At 41.9% G+C, this 22,864-nt stretch overlaps 1 protein-coding gene across 1 annotated transcript in view; it reads left to right on the forward strand.

The window, feature by feature from the left end:
* The first annotated feature begins 40 nt into the window (after positions 1-40).
* The window catches only part of ARL3 (ADP ribosylation factor like GTPase 3), a 35,369-nt gene continuing 12,545 nt past the window's right edge, over positions 41-22,864 (forward strand). The window contains exons 1-3 of the mRNA XM_004749366.3: positions 41-270; positions 6,631-6,774; positions 12,363-12,479. Coding sequence (XP_004749423.1) covers positions 268-270; positions 6,631-6,774; positions 12,363-12,479 — 264 coding nt within the window. The 5' untranslated portion in view covers positions 41-267. The remainder of the gene's footprint in view (positions 271-6,630; positions 6,775-12,362; positions 12,480-22,864) is intronic.

Raw genomic sequence — 22,864 nt, forward strand, 5'->3', positions numbered from 1 at the left:
ACCAGCCACGTGGGCGAGCTTTAACCATTCGTGGGGTCTCCACCAGCCGGCAGCCGGCTCCAGTCGTTCCAGCAGCCCGCCTGCGCGTGGGCGGGCACTTTGGCGCGCTTGCGCACTTCGGGAAAAGCGGAGCTGGACCCCGCCCCGTACGGCAGCTTTGCTCCTCCGCTGAGCGTGCGAGGGACGTCGGGGGCGGTGCCGCAGCAGTTGCCCCTGGTAACCGGGAGGCAGGAGGAGGAGGAGGAGGAGGAGGGACTCGGCGGGAGGATGGTGAGTGTGGGGGCCCGGGCCCCTCTGGAGATGGCCGGTCACCCCCCTCCCGTCCTCAGGCCCAGGGCGGGGCACTGCGCTTGAAGCCACGGAGGGAATGGGACGGCGCTCAGCCTGCTGTCTGGGTTCTGGATTGGTTTCGGGGGGCAGCGGGGAGCCCGGAAGGTGGGCCCTTGGAAGGAGACCTGGGCCTGGGGAGGAAGGCGGGGCTTGCAGCCGGTCCGAAACTAGGGAAAGGGGCTGGAAGGTTGCGTGGCTATCCCGGTACAGAGCTGGGGCTCCATCATTACTAGGGACTGGGGCGAGGGCGGATCCGAGTAGCTGCGGAAAGCAGCCTCCGCATGCAGGCTTAGATCGTCCTAGGGAATCGGCCTTCCCGTACCGCTGGAAAGTGGGTCCACCGGGGTCCCGCCAGAAGCGGGGAGAAGGGTCAGGGCTACTGTCTTTGGATAATTTGACCAAAGGTGCATGCATGGGAGAGGTGCATGCAGGGGAGATGGCAGCCTAGCTTTCCTCTTCCTCGAGATGTGCCTGCCTCTGGGGGGAGGGGTGTAAATCCCAGGACACAAAGAGGTACCGCTTGCACTGGGTGCCTGGTGGATTTTACGCCGTCTTGGTGTCTGCGTGGCAGGCTCACTTCTGCAGCAACGAGTTATTTGCTGAGAGTTCTGTAAAGTCTGGTTGATTGTGATGACCTGTTTTCCCTTCGATACTTAATCCGTATCGAAGGAGGCAGATTTGCTGCCCGGTCCTTAGTATTTGATTTCAAACCTGTTGCAACCTTTTACATATGACCACACCAGAAACAAAGATCTTAATCTCACCTTGGGATCTCCAAACTAAAAAGAATGGGACACTAAAGCTGGAGTGGCTCTCAATTGGGTTTTCTCTGTCAGACTTAAAGCTTTCCCAAATTGTGAATTATGATGTGTGAAACATTTGACTGTTGACACACTGTTTCTTGTTGATTTCTGTGCAGTTAGTTGGAGGGTATTGACATGGAATTAAGTAGCTTTTAGAGCAAGTCAAAGTAAAATTAACTTTGAAACGTTTAGAATAGGTTAGTTGGCTTACCAGCTGCACAGAGCCAGGCACTCAAACTTAGAGTTACTTCCCCACCCTGCGGTCCTTTTTGACTTTAGAAATGCCCAACCTCTATCAATTTATGAAGAAAAGACTAGATGTCCGCAAGGAGGGGGAAAAAAATGCATGCACCTTTGGTCAAATTATCCAGTGAGTAAATTTTGATAGGAAAAAGAATTGATTTTACATTGTCAGATTGTTAAAGAAGTGGAATTATTTGATCTGAAGTTGCCAATCACATTTCACACTTGCTACATTGCAGTTTTATTAACCTCAGGCTAAACAGATTTTTACATGTTTTCTTTTTATTAATCATTTATACATGAGCTGTCCATTTAAAGGCTAAGTTTTTCTCAACAAATGAGTACAAACATAAATATTTACACAGAAAATAACTAGAATTGGAATGAAAAAGGCATGCCAAACCAACAGAGAATGAGATGTCATCATAAATGAGAAACGCATGAGACTTAGCTAGCTTTTCCCAGTTTGTTATCAATTAAGTAGACTGTGTAATTTCATGATTGCTTAATTTATAATTATAGGCCACAATAAATTAACCACTGCTCATGTGTCCAGTGCAAATTAACACTGTAGATAGCAAGTTGACAGTGCGGCAGCACTATTGTATACAACTGTTGTGTTCATTGATCAAGACAGATTTTGTTTTTGTTTTTTGCTTTTTCTTTTTTCCTAAAATGAACAATATGAAATTAGGGCAAATCATTCTGGATTCTTTATCTGGTTTCCCAAATACATCTTTTTTTTTTTTTAATCTCCAAAAGTGTGAGCTATTCTTAGAACTGAAAGTGGAACATAGAATTTAAACCATCAGTGGTGTAATTAAGTGTGTCACATCTGGTGTCCCACCCATCCCTATGATAACTGTACAACTGGAGACTGAGTCCCAGGTTTTTGCTTCTGCTTTTTAAACAACTTCGGCTATGACTAATACATTTTATTTCTTATTGAAAAGCCCAGATGTTTTCTCTGAACTTTTGGTCAGCTATTTTAGCCCTGCCTTTTGATATTAAGTCTTCAGTGAAATACTAAGATAATGGTAATGTTAGTGCATTAAGTCATCACTATTTAACAGATGACTCCTTCATTCAGAAATTATTTATGGAGTACTTTCTACATATATGAGCCTAGCGGTAGTTAGCATGTTCAGCATTTGAAGATCGTTCCTAAAATTGTGTTTTGGGGTCAGAAAATGGTCAGTGAAAAATTAAAAAAAAAATACAACTATGGCTTTGAGTGTGTACTATGCACTATGCTTTACATTCCTCATCTCACTTAATCTTCATAGCATTTTTTCCTTAAGATATAAATATTGTTCCTGGTTCCCGTTTTCTAGGTGCCAACGGTTATGCATGTAAGAAAGATGAATTTACGTGTATGAAATTCGAAAACCCATAATGTTTTTGTTTTTGTTTTTGTTTTTTAAGTAATCTCTACCCACAGTGTGGGGCTTGAACTCATGACCCAGAGATCAAGAGTCACTCAGCCCGCCAGGCACCTCCCAGCCCCCAATGTTTGTTTGTTTGTTTGCCCCCAATGTTTTTAATTAGGACTCTGGTGAGGTGGGAGCCCACTCTTCCTGAGGAAATGCCCATGTGTTGCCCCCCTCAGGAAACATTGTATTTATTCAGTAGAGAGATGAGGAGAAAGAACAACCTTGGGTGAGGTTCTCCCTATCAAAACTGTACGAGTTCCTGAAGTTAATAAGGGCTGCCTTAGCAGCATAATTTTTTTGTTAAAGAGGTAAAGATACATGGAAGTCAGTTCCATTTAAGCTAGTTATGGGGAGTGCATGTTCTTGACAGTCGGATTACTTAATATTTAAATTCTAACTGCTCCTCAAGGCCACATACACTTTCCATCCACCATCACATTCCTCTCTCACCCTCCACCACCCCAGTTTCTCCTAATGACCTAGTTTGTATCATTTCAGGTCAGGGCACCTTGCCTCTGCCAGTAGTTGAATTGAAGCTGATTTGGGGGCAGGTAAAATATCTGTAGTCAATAGCACATCTATTCATAATTTGCCTGTAGAAAGTTTGTTTAGATTTTTTATGACTGAGTCAGACCACTTCTGTCCACCAGGGTGCAGATAACTTATATGCACACATGCTGATGATAAACTTTATACAATTAACTAAAGCTCTGATTTCTTAAATCACCTTTAATGTCAAAGGAGTGCAAATCCTACACAGAAATCATGTCTGGTTTGCTCACTGTTGTACTTGGGGCACATTGTGGATATTTAATGTGAATGAGGGAATGAATGACTGGGTATTTGAACCAAAAATGCACTTTAAAAATTTGTTTCCTTGTATTTATACTGCAAAATTCAGCCTCATAATAAAATTAACTTCTAATGGCTATCTCCCTTCATTTGACATTTAAAATAAAGTATGGACTCTTATGTTTAGAAACATAGACTTACTCTGTTCTCTTTCCTCCAGCCTCTTAAATCAGCTTACTTTGTACCTTTCAGGCAGAACTCTGATATCTATAAATATCCTCTTCCCTATTTAGCAAACCCCGATAATCCTGTGATCCCCTGTCCTCGGTAGTTGGGTTAATATGATGCTGTACTGTATTTGCATCTGTCTTCCCTAGACCATGCTTCACATGCCATTTATCATTTTGATAGAAGAAAATAGTAGCTGAACTTTTCATTTCTCTGTAATTTCACTTAAAGGTAAACCATATGAAGTCATTGTTTCCTGATAAGGAAAATCACTTATTAGAAATGTATAAGTATCATTTTTTTAGAAGATTTTATATATTTATTTGACAGAAATCATAAGCAGGCAGAGAGAGAGAGAGGAAGGGAAGCAGGCTGCCTGCTGAGGAGAGCACCGGATGCGGGGCTCCATGCGGCCCGATGAGGGCCTCAATGCGGGGCTTGATTATGCATGTAAGAAAGATGAATTTAAGATGTGGGGCTCCATGCGGGGCTCCATCCCAGGACCATGAGATCGTGACCTGAGCCGAAGGCAGAGGCTTTAACCCACTGAGCCACCCAGATGCCCCAATATAAGTATCATTTTTTGATACCTTTAGGTTAATAAAGTCCAGGTATAGCTAGAATGGTTTTCTCTTCTGTGCTTTGCTTCTCTCCTTTTTTTTTTTTTTTTTTTGATTTTATTTATTTATCAGAGAGAGAGAGGGGGAGAGAATGAGCACCGGTAGACAGAATGGCAGGCAGAGGCAGAGGGAGAAGCAGGCTCCCCGCTGAGCAAGGAGCCCAATGTGGGACTCGGTCCCAGGACGCTGGGATCATGACCCGAGCCGAAGGCAGCTGCTTAACCCACTGAGCCACCCAGGCGTCCCTGCTTCTCTCCTTTTAAGATGAATAGAAATTACTTTCTCTTCGTTGTTCAATTTTCAAATATAATGAGTGTATAAAAAGTCTCAGTCTGCAGAAAGCAGTATTTTTATTTACAGATTTGTTTTAAAAGAGGAGACATGTGAGGAAAAACCTAAAACGTTCATTTTGAACCTTGAAAATGTTTTATAGAAACAGCTTTCCTGATTTCTGCACTTGCAGATAATACATGAGAATTTTACCTGTACTGTCGTTTCATGTACTGATGTGATAAATTTTGGTTATTTTATAATTTTATTGGAAGAGGTAATGAGGACATCTAATCAAGAACTCAGGATGAGTAGTACAATGTGTTTCCCTGTTCTAGCCTTTTTATATTACCAGTCCCCTGAGGATCTCAGAATTCTAATTTTAACTGCTCTGAAAGGTGGTATTATAAATGAATGATTGCAATGTAGCTAATAGAAGCCAGGGAGACTTCTCATAAATACGGTTTAAAAAAGGAATGGTGTCAAGAGTATTCAAGGCCAGATAAGATAAAAACAAGAGAAAAATGTCGTGCCAAAAAAAAATAAAAAATTAAAAAAAAGAACTGCCTATCTTTTGGTTTGTTTGAAATCAATCACTCTTGCCTAAATCTTTTGGTATAGAATTTGTCTTTCTGTCTTAAGCTAAATCTTCCATCTTATTGTGGAAAAAAATGAGGCACAGAGAGGTTAATGTAATCCTTTGCAAGTCGGTGCAAATACGGAATACTGGGAGTGGTAAACAAAGAATCTCTGAGGCAGAAAGGAATTCTTAATAATTATGCGTATTTGCATATCATTGTCCAAAGACTCAGTTGTTGAGAATTATTTCACAGAATGGTTATTTGATCTTAGTGAACAGGCTGGTTTGAATTATTGCCTGGTGCAATAACAATAAAAAAAATATAACCATTTTATATAATTCTAAGACTCAGCTTGAAGGAATTTCTGCTTGGGCTGGGAGATTAGATTATATGCCTTTTAAACTCTGGAATTCTTTGATTCTTGTTGTAACTCATTGGAACAAGACTGTCAGCTGCAAGACAGAACAAATAACTATCTTACACGATTTTTCTTATGTTTGTAGCTAAAAAGCAAAGTGGTTTATTTCTAGCCATTAAAAAATAATAAAAACAAGAAACAAATATTGTATTAAATTACTAGTCAAAAATACCCTGGTTAAATTGTGATTGTTTTTATTCTTCATGACTGACTTTGGCAATGTTCTAACCTCTCTGTTGTAGCAGATTCTTCATCTGAAAAACATAATTTATACCATGCATTGGGCTTTTTTTAGATCATGATAGAGTATTTTTAATGCTGAAATCTTAAATGTAAACTGAAATAAAGTGAAACAATTTTTTAAAACTTTTTTTGTATTTTGTGTGTGTATGTGTGTAGCACTGTAAAATCTTGCACTTACTTGGGTGATAACTGTATTAAATTCAACAGTTATTATCTAATGTCCGTCTAATAAGTGCCAGGCATGGTGAGAGACCAAAGCTATAACTTCAGTCTAGGAGTGAATATACCGTAGGAGAAAAATACAAGAATCAATTACCTATAGTCTGATAGGATGTGTGCTCTACTCTAAGTGTGTATGAAAGGCTTTAGGAATATGAATTGTAGTTCACACTCCCAGAAGATTGGGGGTGACTGCTAAACTAGATTAATAGGAGGAACAGGAATAAGCCATGCTATTTATTGAGTTGCTAAATTTGCTGAAGTACTTCTGCCAAAACTTAGGAGGAGGAAGCAAATGGAATAAATGATATTGAGCAGGAAAGTAATACTGTGAGCTCTCCACAACCAAGAACCTTTTTCAAGGAGATATTCTCAAGAAGATAATCTGGTATCTACTAATGTCAAAGTCAGTGCCCCAAAAGTAATCTCTCTTCTTCACGGTTGTTTAAGGGCTTGCTCTCAATTTTGCGCAAATTGAAAAGTGCACCAGACCAGGAGGTGAGGATCCTTCTCCTGGGCTTGGATAATGCTGGCAAGACCACTCTTCTGAAGCAGCTTGCATCTGAAGACATTAGCCACATTACACCTACACAGGTAAGCGCTGCCCTGGCCCCAGGTGCTTATGTGACATATGGAAAGTGATCATAGCAATATGGAAGGCAAAATGGGAAATACAGTTTTGTCCACCCTCAAGTTTTGCTACTGAGAAAAGTCTATACAATTTAAAAATCATCTAAGATTTCAAAAAGAAATCAAGAGATTCCGTAGCTATGAGGTACTTAGAGTAGTCAAATTCATAGAGACAGAGGTAGAAAAGGGGGCTGGAGACAGAGGGGATTGGAGAGGTTTGTGCTTAATGGGCACAGAGAGTCAGTTGTAAGATGGAAAAGTTTCTGTGGATGGTTGCTCAACAGTGTAAATGCACTTAGTACTACTGAACGCTACTCTTAAAAATGGTTAAAATGGTAAATTTTATGTTATGTATATTTTACCAATTCTTTTTTTTTAAGATTTTATTTATTTGACAGTCAGAGATCACAAGTAGGCAGGGAGGCAGGCGGGGTGGGGGGAGCAGGCTCCCTGCTGAGCAGAGAGCCCGATGTGGGACTCGATCCCAGGACTCTGGGATCATGACCTTAGCTGAAAGCAGAGGCTTTAACCACTGAGCCACCCAAGTACCCCTATTTTACCAATTCTTAAATAAATCATTTAAAATAAGCATGTATAGGGGCGCCTAGGTGGCTCAGCTGGTTAAGCGTCTGGCTTGGGCTCAGATCATGATCCTGGACTCCCAGCATCAAGCCCCTCATCGGGCTCTTGCTCAGCAGGGACTCTGCTTCTCCCTCTGCCCTTCACCCCACTCATGCTGTCTCTCTCTCTCTCTCCCAACTCAAATAAAATTTTAAAAAATAAGCGTATATATATTCAAGACAATTAATTCCCTCAGCTCTAAGTGATTACTTTGAAAAAAAAAAATAGCTTAATCTTCTCATAATGAAATTAATATGTGCAGAAAATACAGAGAAGGGGCACCTGGGTGGCTCAGTCCGTTAAGCATCTGCCTTTGACTCAGGTCATCATCTCAGAGTCCTGGGATCAAGCCCCACGTTGGGCTCCATGCTCAGTGGGGAGCCTGCTTCTTCCTCTCCCACTGCCCACCCCCATGTCCCTTGCTTGTGTGTACTCGCTCTCTCAAGTAAGTAAATAAAATCTTAAAAAAGAAAATACAGAGAGAATATAAAAGAAAAAACCAGAGTACTATGAGAAAAACTGTTAAAATTTTAGTGTATATTTTTCAGACTTAATAAATACAAATATATATGACTTTTTAATTTAAAAATCACATATATTTTTTAATCCAGTCTCTTGGCTAGGGCTAATCAACAAAACACAAAGGAGAAGGCAACAGTGGTGCTGGCAGTGTGGAAGTTGAAAGACAAATCTAAGTGGAACCAACCCTCCTTCTTTAGACCTCCTTCCCAGTAGGAAAGCCTGAGAAAGCTTGACCTTTGACCAACCTGTCGGGTTTCCTAACTAGAGGACAGCCCGGTTGGTCTTAGTCACTTTAAAGTGTTTGAGCATTAGAGGTTTTAGCAAAAGCAGAGTTTTTTAAAGCATTTTCCACCACTATACTGTGATATGAGTTTGGTGTCAGGTTTGAATGGCTGTGCTGGTGTGTGTACTTCACAGCTTGTGAGTCTTACTGATCTGCAACTTTTTGCAGAAAAGTCATTTCAATTGCTACCAAATGAGCAATTTTACAGCTTCTGAGCAAATTTAATGTATAGCCTAAGGAGGAGCAAATTACAGTAGTCTAGCCTGGAAGGGCTAAAAACACATATTACTGTGTCAGGATTTCTGCCAGAAAAAGAAAAGTCTAGGGTTTTTTTCTTTTTAATTGAGTATTAGCAGTAGGCTGTATCTCTTAAGAGTACCAGTAAAATGAGGGCATCCAGCACTGTGAACATGGAAATGAACTCTTAGGTAATGGACTCAAAGTTCCAATTCTAACTTTCAGGCTTTATTTGGTATGTTATAGGTGACCTTGTTATTATATGATGTCAAGTTTTCGTATTTATTCTTTTTTTTAAAAGATTTTATTTATTTATTCGACAGAGAGAAAGAGATCACAAGTAGGCAAAGAGGCAGGCATTGATGGGAGGGGGAAGCAGGCTCCCTGCTGAGCAGAGATCCTGATGCAGGGCTCGATCCGAGGACGCTGATATCATGACCTGAACAGAAGGCCCCGGCACCCCTCTTTCTTTTTTTTTTTTAATTTATTTGAGAGAGAGCGAGCAAGCATGTGTGCAGACTGGGTGGAGGGAGAGGGCGAGAAGCTCAAACTCCCCACTGAGCACAGAGTCCAATAGGAGGCTGGATCTCATAACCCTGACATCATGACCTGAGCCAAAATCAAGAGTCCAATGCTTAACCATTGACTGAGCCACCCAGGCACCCCTTTTTCTAGTTATTTTTAAGTAGGCTCTACACTCAGTGTGAACCCAACAAGGGGCTTAAACTCATGACCCTGAGGTCAAGACCTGAGCTGAGATCAAGAGATAAATGGCTGCTTAACCAACTGAGCCACTCAGGTGCCCCCATATTTATTCTGTAAAAACAAGCCTTCAGGGTGCCTAGCTGACTCAGTCGGCAAAACATGGGACTCTTGATCTCAGGGTTGTGAGTTTGAGCCCCACATTGGGATCTTTAAAAAAATTTAGGAAAACAAGCTTTCATTGTGTTTTGTTTTATATTAGAAGAAGTAGGAGCACCTGGGTGCCTCAGTAGGTTAGGTTTCTGCCTTTGGCTCATTGAGCCCCCCATCAGGCTCCGTCCTCAGTGGGGAGTCTGTTCCTCGCTCTCCCTCTCTCTCTGTGTACATATGCCCTCTCTGTCTAGCTCTCGTGCTCCCTCTCTCAAATAAATAAATTAAATCTTTAAAAAAAAATAGATCCTTTTTTTCTATGCATGTATGTGATGGGTATATTTAAAGATTTTATTTTCTTTTTTAAAGATTTTATTTTACAGAGAGCATGAGCAGACAGAGAGGGAGGGGAAAGAATCTTAAGCAGACTCTGCATTGGGCATGGAGGCCCATGTGGTTGGATCTCAAGCACCTGAGATCATGACCCCAGCCAAAACCAAGAGTCAGATGCCCAGCCAACTGAGCCACCCAGGTGCCCCTAAAAGACTCTATTTTATTTAATCTCTACACCTGACATGGGGCTCAAACTTAAAACCCTGAGATCAAGAGTCGCATGCTCTACTGACTGACTCAGCCAGGTGCCCCTATGATGGGTATATTTAAAATAAAAAATAAAAATGACAGGTGCCTGGGTAGCTTAGTGTGTTCATAGTCTGCTGGGATCAAGCCCCACTTCCAGCTCCCTGCTCAGTGGGGAGCCTGCTTCTCCCTCTCCTCTTGCCCCTCTCCCTCATGCTCTCCCTCACTCTGCTCTCTCTCTCTCTCAAATAAATAAAATCTTGGGGCGCCTGGGTGGCTCAGTGGGTTAAAGCCTCTGCCTTCGGCTCAGGTCATGATTCTAGAGTCCTGGGATCGAGCCCCGCATTGGGCTCTCTGCTCCGCGGGGAGCCTGCTTCCCCCTGCCCACCTCTGGCTGCCTCTCTGCCTACTTGTGATCTCTGCCTGTCAAATAAATAAATAAATACATCTTTTTAAAAAATAAATGAATAAAATCTTTTCTAAAAAAGTAAAATAGGGGCACTTGGATGACTCAGTAGTCAAGCGTCTGCCTTCAGCTCAGGTCATGATCCTGGGGTCCTGGGATCTAGCCCTGCATCAGGCTCCCTTCTCTGCGGAAAGCCTGTTTTTCCTCTCCCACTCCCCCTGCTCGTGTTTCCTCTCTCACTTGTCTCTCTCTGTCAAGTCAATAAATAAAATCGTAACAAAATAAAAAAGTAAAATAAAAATGACTCATAAAGAATATACCATATTATCATTTTCACTGAATAATATATCCTGAACATCTTTTTACATTGTTAATGTATGTAAATATTTATGTAATACCCATCTCTAAATGCTCACACCCATTATTACTTCCTTCGAATAATTTCTTAGATTTGTCGGTCTGATGACTTAATAGAATTTTTTTTCTTTTGATGATTTACAGAATTTTTTTGGATGACTGCAAGAATTTTAAGGCAGTTGACACATTTGGTCAAATTCCAGGAGTTACTCTTACTCATCTCCTCCTTCATTCTAGATTTGACATTATTGGCTTTGACATTTAATATTGTAGTTAAGTGTAGAATTTTTAAGCACACAAGAGTGGTTTTGTCAACAAGTCAGAATGAAGCTGCCTTTTACAAAATAAGCTGAAGCCACTTCCCGTTAGAGTTCTTCAACTTCTAATTTGTTCAGTCGTCGGCATCTTACAGGCGCTGGAGTCAGCATCGTCCCCAGGTATCCCCTATAGTCTGTTTATCCTCAGTGGCAATTGGGTGGCAGTGTTCCTGCGCCGTCACACTGTGCCTTATCCTTCTGCACGAGGCGAATAGTACTGGCTGGCTGCCAGATGGGGCAGCCCCAGGCCCACTTCACTCCAGTTATCCTGGATGAAATGTCACTTCTGTGGTAGCAAGCTGTTGATTGGATTTTTCAAGTCCTGATTTCACTATATCCTTCTCAGAAAAAGATTTATTTTTTAATTACGGCTCGTGAAATGCCTTCTCTCCAAACCCCAGAGGTCTTGTTAATTTGTTTCTCTCCACACCAACTCCCAGCTCACAGTTCCACCTGCCCCTGATTTGCTCACCTTCCTCAGAGTTCCACCCTGAATCACTGTCCTGAAAATGAATACTTTCAAGTTCATCAGAAATGCTTATGAAAGAACAGTGGCCAGTGCCTACTTGTTTATTTGCATCACTTCCTATAACTGAGGGCCCCACTTCAGAGTTTGAACATGCTATTCCCGCAGGCCATCCCTTACCTCGTGGGGCTAAGAGTCCAGTTACAAATCGGCTTCTCCCATAGCATCGTGACTTCAGCTCCCTCCTTTTCCTGATTAACCCATACGAAGAAATTTCTTAAAGAATCCTATCTTCCAGATTGTACCTCTTGCTTCTTTTTAAATTTGGAATTTATTTTGTTCTATTGAGTCTTCAGATTCAGCTTCTGTTTTTGTTAGTTAAATGTAATAATCTGTTAGTGTTGATTATCAGAACTATTCTCATTCCAAGTTGTCCTCGGGTGTGTATGTGTGTACACGTGCGTGTGTGTGCATGTGTGTACACTTATTACAGAAGGTGTCATGTTAGCCATGACATTAATATTGACTCCAAACCCAAATATAGTAAGCATGTAGAAACACATTTCTTTCTTTCCTATCATAACAGACTATTTTCAGTATTACCAGTATCACATTTGGCAGAGTATCTCACAACTAATAAATAACATAGCTGTAAAATATAACTTTGTCAGAACTATGACCTCAGGGATGCCTGAGTGGCTCAGTGGGTTAAACCTCTGCCTTCGGTTCAGGTCATGATCTCAGGGTCCTGAGATCGAGCCCCGCATCAGGCTCTCTACTCAGTGGGAGCCTGCTTCCCACCAACCACCCCCCCACCGCCTACTTGTGATCTGTCAAATAAATAAATAAAATCTTTTAAAAAATTATTATCTCAAAACTTAATAAGGCTTGGTGTTTTTGCTTCTGTTTCAGGGATTTAACATCAAAAGTGTACAATCACAAGGTTTTAAACTGAATGTATGGGACATTGGTGGACAGAGAAAAATCAGACCATACTGGAGAAATTATTTTGAAAATACTGATATTCTCGTAAGTATTCCTTCTGATGTACTAATTCATAGTCTTTTCTACAGTGTGTGAGGAATATTAACACTGTAATGTTCTTTCTTGTCAGTAATTCCACTGCTTAACATGAGTGACTATGAATTTAGGGCTAGCAGGAGACTACAGATTGTGAGAGAGAAACATCTTTGTATAATTTGTATATGAGTTTTGCTTTTGCTAAGTACAGCCTTGTGCCTGCACTCACCTTGACAAAATAAAGTATTAATTACCACAGTGATTTGAACATCAAAAGGGAAATCAGAAGATAGTGCCACTGACTTCACCGTCCCAAGGAAATCAGTAAGAGTATCCCGAAGAGGCAAGCAAGATGGTGGAGGTCCTGGAGATAATGATGCATAAGGAATGGTTGAAAGACAGATGTTCTTCCCAGAAAAGAAACTTGGAACTGTTTTCAGTTGCTTCAAGAGCTATGTTAAGTCAGAGAGTTGTGCCTCGTCATGAATAGTTCTAGAGGACGGAATGAGGCAGTCTGGGGAGTATTAGGTGGCAGAGTTTAACTCAGCATAAGAAGTCTCCTATCATTGTCACTGTCCAGAAGTAGAAGCAGCTGCCCTGTGCATGGGGGACTGATTCTCTGGCTCAGGCAGCATTCGTTCAGGAAGGGCCGAGATCTTAGCTCCCAGCCCACTGTCACTTTCTGGACGACTACTGTTTCGGAATTCTTGGAGATTTCACTTATCCTCGTACTTCATTTCTCCAATATATGAGCCTCTCAGTTCATCCACCCTACCTTATGTACTTTGTGTCATGATCATGGCCTAAAACCAGAGGGTCTCATGAACTTGGCGGGGGTGGGGGGAAGCACTGCATATTATTTTCATTAAACTCTACTGGAAAGTTTGCATTTACTACAATTCTGCCCACAGACAAGGAACTGCCGTAAAGTCAGCCATATTGGTGCCTTCATTACCAATAGAAACCATCTTGCATTTCAAATAACTTCACTCTCTGCTTTTGCTTCCTATGTGTCTTTCTACTGGATCATTCTATGGGCATGCACATAGCCTGTGGTTTTTCTTGTTTAAAAACAAGAAGCTCTTGCCCTGGCTGGATATCCCATCCAGATACAGTCCTAGTCCTCAGTTTCTTTTTAAAACAAAACTCTGAATTTTCTGAGCTCTCTGTCTTCATTTCCTCCTCCTGTTCTCTCTCGAACCGTCCATTCAGACCCACGAAGAATTCCGGACTGCTAAGGTTTTCCATCGTCCTCTTACTTGACTTAGCCATACAGTTAAGGAAGTCAGTGTTGCGGTCATTGACACATTATCTTCCCCTGCTTTCCAGAATACCATTCTTTTTTTTTTTTAAGATTTTATTTATTTATCAGAGAGAGAGGGAGAGCGAGCGAGCACAGGCAGACAGAGTGGCAGGCAGAGGCAGAGGGAGAAGCAGGCTCCCTGCCGAGCAAGGAGCCCGAGGTGGGACTCGATCCCAGGACGCTGGGATCATGACCTGAGCCGAAGGCAGCTGCTTAACCAACGGAGCCACCCAGGCGTCCCTCCAGAATACCATTCTATCTTGGATTTTCCTCTTATCTCACTGGCTACTCTTTCTCAGTCTCCATTGCTATTTTCCCCCTTGTGTCCCTCCAGATGTTGGAGTGCTCCAGAGTTCAGGCCCGTGCTTTTCTTCTCTAAGTTGTGGCTTAAGTGACCTCATCCAATTTCAAGGCATTGATTACCACTTAAATGCTGGTGAATCCCACCCCGTTATCTCCAACTGGAAACTCTCCCCTGAACCTCATTTCATATATAGCTAGCTGCCTATTTGACATCTCCATTTCAGCAGCTAGTAAGTCCCGTCATCCTCAGCATGTCCAGAACCAAATTCCTATCTTCATCCACCCTTCGCCAGACCTGCTTCTTCTAACTTCTTCTCAGTAAATGACAGTTGCATTCATCCAAAAGCTTTGGAGTCATCCTTTTCTTCTCGCTCCCCATCTCTGACCTATCAGCCAATCTTGTCAGTTCTACCTTTAGAATAGTTCTAGAATCTGACCACTTCTTTCCCACCCACTGCTACTGTGCGTTGATTTTTGCAGTGCCATCCTGTCTGGTCTCCTTGCTTTTGCCTTTCCTCCCTAACGTCTCTTCTCAGTGCTATATCTATAGTGATCCCATTAACACAGAGGTTTCTCATCTCAGAATAAAGCCAAAGTTCTTACACCGGCCCCCTGCCTTCTGGCTTGTCTTACCTGTCTTCTCATTCCCCTCTTTAACTTGGTGCCAGCCACACTGACCTGCTTGCTGTTCCTACAGCACTGGCCTAGTCCCACCTCAGGGCCTTGATCATTGCTATTTGCAGTGCTAGGATGCTTTTCCCTTAGATATCCTCATGGCTTATTCCCTCACCTCCTTCAAGGCTCTGCTCACATGTCACTTTACCACTGAGACCTTCTCTGATTACTGTATTTAAAATTGTGACTCCTATCCCTACCCTTCTGGCACTGTCATTTTTCTCTGCTTCTTTTTTCTTTTCTTTGATCAGATCTATTGGTACTCATCACCATCAGAAATGGTTTTTTTTTTGTTACCCTCCTCCCCCAGAATGTAATGTCTACAAAGACAGGGACTTTGTTGTCTTTGTTTTGTTTTGTTTCAACTTTTGTATCTCCAGTGCTTGAAAACATGCCAAATGAAATGGACAAAAATGTGTAAGATATACTGTGTTAGAATTTAAAACTTCTGCTCTGAGAAAGACACTATTAAGAAAATTAAGAAATAAGCCAATATTTGAATAAGAGATATTTGCAAATAAGAAAATATTTGCAAAACACACATGGGATAAAGTACTTCTATCTAAAATATACAAAGAGGGGCACCTGGGTGGCTCAGTTGGTTAAGCATCTGATTCTTGATTTTGGCTCAGGTCATGATCTCAAGGTTGTGAGATCAAGCCCGTCAGTCTCCACACTGAACATGGAGCCTAAGATTCTCTCTCCCTCTCCTTTTGCCCCTCTTCCCCTAAAATACACACACAACACATACACCTCTTAAAACTCATAAAAATCAATAGTGAGAAAACAAAAAAAAACAATTAAAAAGGGGACAAAAGACACCTCACCAATGAAGATACACAGATAAGCTTATTTAAAGGTAATCAACATCTTAGGGAACTGAAAAACAATGAAATGCCACTGCATACATACCAGAATGGCTAAAATCCAAAAAACTGATAATATCAAATGCTGACAAGGAGGAAGAGCAACAGGAACTTCTATTCATTGCCCGTGGAAATGCAGAATGGTACAACTACTTTGGAAGACAGTGTGCAGTTTCTTACAAAACTAACTATAATCTTACTAAACTGTGTGATCCAGCAATCACTCTAATCTACCCAATTAGATGAAAACTTATATCCACACAAAATCCTGCATGTGAATGCTTATAGCAGCTTTATTCAGAATTATAAAAAATTGGAAGCGACTGAGATGTCTTACAGTAGGCAAATGAATAAACAAACTGTAGTACATCTATATAATAGCATATTATTTCTTGATAAAAAGAAATGAAAAAAAAATTTTTAAGGGGATCTCAAGTCACAAAAAAACATGGAGGAAACTTAAATGCATATTACTAAGTGAAAGTCAGTCTGAAAAAGGCTACATCCTTTCTTTTTCCAACTATAAGCCATTTTTAAAAAGGCAAACTATAGAAATCAGTAAAAATCTCGCGCACCTGGGTGGCTCAGATGGTTAAGCCTCTGCTTTTGGCTCTGGTCATGATCCCAAGGTCTTGGGATCAAGTCCTGCATGGGGCTCCCTGCTCAGCAGGGGGTCTGCTTCTCCCTCCCCCTCTGCTCCCCCTGCTTGTGTTCTCTCACTCTGTCAAATAAATAAATAAAATTAAAATTAAAAAAAAAAAATCTCTACAAGTCAAAAGTTAGTGGTTGCCAGAACTCTAGGGGAGAGTGGATGGATGGATGAATAGGTGACATTCAGAGGGCTTTTAGAGTGATGAAACTATTCGGAATGAAACCATAAGGTGCATACGTGTTAGTGCAGATCAGTCAAAATCCATAGTTTAGGGGCACCTGGATGGCTTAGTGGGTGAAGCTCTGCCTTCGGCTCAGGTCATGATCTCAGAGTCCTGGGACTGAGCCCCACATCGGCCTCTCTGCTCGGCAGGGAGCCTGCTTCCCCCTCTCTCTCTCTGCCTGCCTCTCTGCCTACTTGTGATCTGTCAAATAAATAAAATCTTTTTTTTAAAAATCCATAATTTAAAATACAAAGAATGAACTGGATGTATCACTATTGGTTCATGAATTGTGAGGAGAAGTGCACCACACTAAAGCAAGAGGTTACTGGGGGAGGTAGATGTACAGAACTCTCTGTGCTGTCTATCCAGTTATTCTGTAAATAAAAAAACTGCTTAAAAATTGAAGTGAAGGGGGAAACACCTGGGCGGCTTGGTTAAGCATCTGCCTTCAGCTCAGGTCATGATCCCGGGGTGTTGGGATCGAGTCCAACATCAGGCTTCTGTCCTGTGGGGAGTCTGCTTCTCCCTCTACCCTTCCCCCCTGCTCATGAACTCTCTCACTCTCATTCAGATAAATAAATAAAATGCTAAAAATATTGATTCAGGTCATGACCCAGGGTCCTGGAGCCCTGCATCAGGCTCCCTGTTCAGCGGGGAACCTGCTTCTCCCTCTGCCTGCCTCTTCCCCTGCTTGTGCTCTCTCTCTATCTCTCTGACAAATAATTAAATAAAATCTTTTTTCAAAAATTAAAGTGAGTTAATTAAACTGTAGATTGAAGTCAAATCATTACGCTATACACCTTCTACAGTGCTGTATGCCGATTATACCTCAATAAAACTGGTGGGGCTGGGCTATAGATTTCTCATGCTTTCTGAGTCAAGAGTTAGGGAAAAGCAGGTGGCTGAGAGAAGTAACAGTTCATTCTGTTCATCCGCTGGATTAAGGTACTTTGAAAGAAATAGCCAAATAAGAGGAATATAGAAAGACATTAATGACCATGAGGCTCAATAAGGAGACCTCAGCCGTTCTGGTCTACTTTTAAATCACAGGCCCTAACACCTTGAGGGGAGAATGCAAGGTAGTTGTAGTATGACCCAGACTCCACATTTCTTACTAGCTGAGAGTGCCCAGGAATTTTCAGACACTCCAGTAAAAGTCGGTCTGAGCTACCTGAGAGGAATTTCTTCCCACTACCTTAGGCTGCCAGTTCCAGACAGTGTTTTGGATTCCAGGTTACCCTTTCATTATTTTCTGGAGCCATTTGAGATTAAACAAGTCTGGGGGTGCAGCTGAATCCCCAGAGTTAGATTCTAAGGCCTTGTGGCTCAGCACTGTCTGCCAGTTTTAGAAGCAGCTTGGAGTGGCAGTGGGTGATGCATTATATTAGTTTGTCTGTATTTAATAGTCTTTCATTGTTGGTTGAAAAGACCTATTACCCTAGTCTCCACACTGCCTAGAAGAGCAGGGTTGAAGCTCGATACATTTAGTTACCTGGTTAACTCTTTCCATTTATCTCTAGAGTGTAAAAAGAAATTCTTTCTTTTTTTTTTTTTTGGAAAAACACATTGAGCCTGGTGATCAGATATTACATTGAGCAGTCAACAGCATGAATGCAAAAAAATAAATCTACGTTAAAACCCTCTGTTGGAATGCTTTATACTTTCCGTGGAACAGAAACTGAAATAACCTGTTATACAATTAGTCACAAATACAGTCCTCGAGTTTTTTGCCCAGGCACAGGAGTATTGTCTAAAACACGTCTTCAGGGACTCCTGGGCGGCTCAGACAGTGAAGCGTCTTGCCTTCGGCTCGGGTCATGATCCCAAGGTCCTAGGATTGAGCCCCACAGCTGGCTCCCTGCTTTGTGGAGGCTTCTCCCTCTCCCTCTGCCTGCCACTCCCCCTGCTTGTGCTCTCTCTCTGTCAAATAAATAAATAAAATCTTTAAAAAATAAAAATAAAATAAATAAATAAAACATGTCTTCTTTGTAGCAGCAAGGCCCTGCCACCACTGTGCTTGGCTGAGGTCACAAATCTGTTGTAACCTGTAGCTTCCCTGTCACTTCTCTGGCTCTCCTCTCCTGCTCAGCTTTGTTTCCTGGCAGTCGTGACAACCCACGGCCACTGCCATAGCCACTGCTGCTGCTGGAACTGCCACAGTCACCTTGGTTTCCTGGTTTGGCAAAGTATTGGCCTCCACCACTGTAGAGGCCAGAGCTTTTGCCTCCAAAATTTCCTCCTTTCGTGAGTCTAAAACGTGAGGACCGATTGTTATAACTGTCAATGAATTATTACCAAATCTTTTAGAGCCGTACCCACTGCCGCCATAGCCACTACCACCTCGACTGCTACCAACGCCACCTCACCCACAGAAGTTCCCTCCATGACCAAACTTGTCATTCCCACCAAAACTACCTCCATCACCATCACTGTAGTTTCCAGAACCATTTCAGCCTCTTCGGCTGGATAAAGCACTAACCATCTCTTGCTTAGACAGGGCTTTCCTTACTTCACAGTCATGGCCATTCACATTACGATGTTTTTGAATGACAGTTTTATCTACAGAGTTATGGTCATCAAATATTACAAAAGCAAAGCCTCTCTTCTTGCCACTGCCTCAATCATGATTTCAGTCACTTCTGCTTTCCCTACTGTTGAAAATAATCTCTTGGATGATGTTCTCCAGTGTCTTATTTGATGCCACCAACAAAAATCTTTTTCACACTTAAGTGGGCACCAGGCCTTTGAGAATCTTCTCTTGAGACAGCCCTGTTTGGTTCCATAACTCTTCCATCCACCTTATGTGGCTTCAAGTTCATGGCTGCATCCATTTCTTCCACTTTGGCTTCCATGACAAACCCAAAGCCTCTAGAGCCCTTGGTGTTTGGATCTCATTACCACACAGCCTGTAAGCATTCCCCATGGCTCAGGATGGCTCCTTAGACTCTCATCAGTTGTTTCGAAGCCCAGCCCTTCGATGAAGAGCCTCCACAGCCCTCCAGGCTCTTTGGGAGACTCTGACTTAGACATGACAGCGGTGGGAGGGGAGACTTTAAAGATGCTTACTTGGCAGCGTCCACAGGCAGAAAAAAATAATCCCAAGAAATTCTCACTTTAGAACAGGGGTTGACAAACTGATCCAGCCTGCCTCCTATTATTATGTAGCCTGTGAGCTAAGAATGGCTTTCACATTTTTAAGTGGTGGTGGGGGGGGGGGATCAAAAGAATCAGATTTCATGACACATGAAAATATTATGAAATTTAAAGTTCAGAGTCCATAAATAAAGAAGGTTGGAACACAGCCACATCCACTTGTTTATGGATTTTCTATGGTTGCTTTTGGACTGCAACAGCAATGTTCAATAGTTAGGAAAGAGATGGTATAGGCCACAGAGCTTAAAATACTTACCACCTGACCCCTTACAGAAAAAGATTGACAAACCCCAGTTTTGAGCATTAAATGGTTCTCTAGAGGTTTGAAAGAGTCAAGGCAACTCCAAAAAGTGCCAGTCGTTCTCAGGGAAGACGATATTGAGGACAGCCGACTTCAGCTTTAAGAATTTGGAGGAAATGACTAAGAAATAAAACTTGAGGTGTCATAGAAGGGAGGGGAGAGAATGTCTTCCCTTTCTCTTAGACCAGAAGATAACAGCTTTTTTTTTTTTTTAAAGATTTTATTTATTTGTTTGACAGAGAGAGATCACAAGTAGGAAGAGAGGCAGGCAGAGAGAGAGAGGAGGAAGCAGGCTCCCTGCTGAGCAGAGAGCCCGATGTGGGACTCGAGATCAGGACCTGAGCCGAAGGCAGCGGCCCAACCCACTGAGCCACCCAGGCGCCCAGATAACAGCTTTTTGATAGATTAAAAATACAAAGTGTTTCAAGATATGGTCATATTACTTCTAAACTCTGTTTACTTTGTTATCAGTTTTGTGTTCAGATGCAACATAATATAAACAGATTAACTATGTCATCGTTTCCATATCTGAAGTGTAGAACACCCAAGTGAGGTAGATCTCAAATAGGCATCTCTTGTATGATTTCTGTGATGTCACTCACACTTGAGCCTCAGTACTTCTAGAGCACAAATAATTGAAAACCACGTTACCCAGAAACCTCATTTGTCAGTTTCAGCTTCCTCTTAGACTTTTGCTGGAGCTGCCATATCAAGCCCACTTGTAAGTGTCATCCTTCTTTATCTCTGCCTACCCCTCTTGGGGAGAAATACTTAGGAGCAGTAAAATGGCCAAAAGGTGGCAGCAGGAGGGAGGAGGACCAGAATCAAGAGGAGAAACAAAGAACCCTCCACTCACATGGTTGGATGACTAACTAGTCTCTGGATAATCTACAGTTGATTGAACTTTCCTCAAGAAAAAATACTCTTGTCTAGCTCTTCCTCCCCCAACCAAATAAAAATTTCAAAGCAACTGCCACGAAAGATATGAATTGGCTTTGCTTAGGTAAAGCATCATTCTGAGTGCCATGGATTATAACTTCATTTTAGAATAGCTTTATGAGGGGCGCCTGGGTGGCTCAGTGGGTTAAGCCGCTGCCTTCGGCTCAGGTCATGATCTCAGAGTCCTGGGATCGAGTCCCGCATCGGGCTCTCTGCTCAGCGGAGAAGCCTGCTTCCCTCTCTCTCTCTGCCTGCCTCTCCATCTACTTGTGATTTCTCTCTGTCAAATAAATAAATAAAATCTTTAAAAAAAAAAAAAAAAAGAATAGCTTTATGAAACTTGATTTTTGAAAGTCCACAATTTTTTTAAAGATTTTATTTATTGGGGCACCTGGGTGGCTCAGTGGGTTGAGGCCTCTGCCTTTGGCTCGGGTCGTGGTCCCAGGGTCCTGGGATCGAGCCCCGCATTGGGCTCCCTGCTCTGTGGGGAGCCTGCTTCCCCCCACCCTCTCTCTGCCTGCCTCTCTGCCTACTTGTGATCTCTGTCTGTCAAATAAATAAAATCTTTAAAAAAAAAAAAAAAGATTTTATTTATTTATTTATTTGACAGAGAGAGAGAGAGAGATCACAAGTAGGTAGAGAGGCAGGCAGTAGGGGAGGGGGATAGCAGGCTCCCCGCTGAGCAGAGAGCCCGATGTGGGGCTCCATCCCAGGACCCTGAGATCATGACCTGAGCCGAAGGCAGAGGCTTAACCCTCTGAGCCACCCAGGTGTCCCAAAAGTCCATAATTTTTTAAAAATATTTTATGATTTAAGTAATCTCCACTCCATCTTTGGACTTGAACTCACAACCCCGAGATCAAGAGTCACAGGAGGGAGGAGGACCAGTCCATGTTTTAGGATCAGTCAGAAACACTAGAAATGTTTAACTTTCCCTGATAGTTTCAGAGTGGCTTTTTTTTTTTTAAGATTTTATTTATTTATTTGAGAGGGAGGGAAGGAGAGAGAGAATGATTGAGCAAGAGCACAAGAGCAGGGGGAGGGAGAAGCAGACTCCCTGCTGAACAGGGGGCCAAATGTGGGGCTCAATCCCAGGACCTAGGATCCTGACCTGAGCTGAAGGCAGATGCTTAACCAACTGAGCCACCCAGGTGCCCCAGAGTTTGTTTGTTTGTTTGTTTTCATTAATACTTTATTTTTCGATAAAGTTTCTAAAAAAATTTTTTTTACTTCACTAGATTAATAGCTATTACAAAAAAAAAAAAAAAAAAAAAAGATAGGTTAACCTTATTCTCAGCTATTGACCAGAAGAAAACAGATCCTTGGGTGAAAATATGAAGACACTAGACAGCACTGGCTTGGCAGGTGACAGGAAGAAGAGAATGCCACTGCAGAAAAACAAACTTGTGGGATCACCAGAGATTGGCTTGTCTCTGTCTTGACTTTTTCACTTGGCCCTTATAATAAATGGGGCTGTTGTTTTACAGACTCTCTCCTAGAATTATTGTATAGTAATTTTCAAATTTTATACAAGTTATGTGAGAAACATATTAAATGATAGAATTTATGTGCAGTTTAGGAAGATCCTCTTTTTTAATCTTTTTTTTTTTTTTAACTAAATTCTACCCCCAACATGGGGCTCAGAATCATGACCCTGAGATCAAGAGTCACATGCTCTCCCAATAGAGCCAGCCAGGTGCCTCCTCCGTCTAAAACTTTTAATGAAAATGTTTCCATGAAATTTCTTGTCAAAGCAATAAATAGCAAGTAATTTAGCAATTTTAAGTTAAAAATGTCTTCTCATTCACCTTTGGACTCTTGTATTTGGTGATCTTTCTTGTCTGTGATTAAACCACCTTTCTACTCCTCCTTTCTCTCTAATTATGTTTTGTCATATCAAACATCAACTTCTTTTTTTTTTTTTTTAAGATCTTTATTTTTATTTGTCAGAGAGAGAGGGAGAGGTAGGCAGAGGGAGA

The sequence above is a fragment of the Mustela putorius genome, unplaced genomic scaffold (assembly GCF_011764305.1).
Source record: "Mustela putorius furo isolate JIRA1106 unplaced genomic scaffold, ASM1176430v1.1 tig00003909_pilon_pilon_pilon, whole genome shotgun sequence".
NCBI classification, from domain to species: Eukaryota; Metazoa; Chordata; class Mammalia; order Carnivora; family Mustelidae; genus Mustela; species Mustela putorius.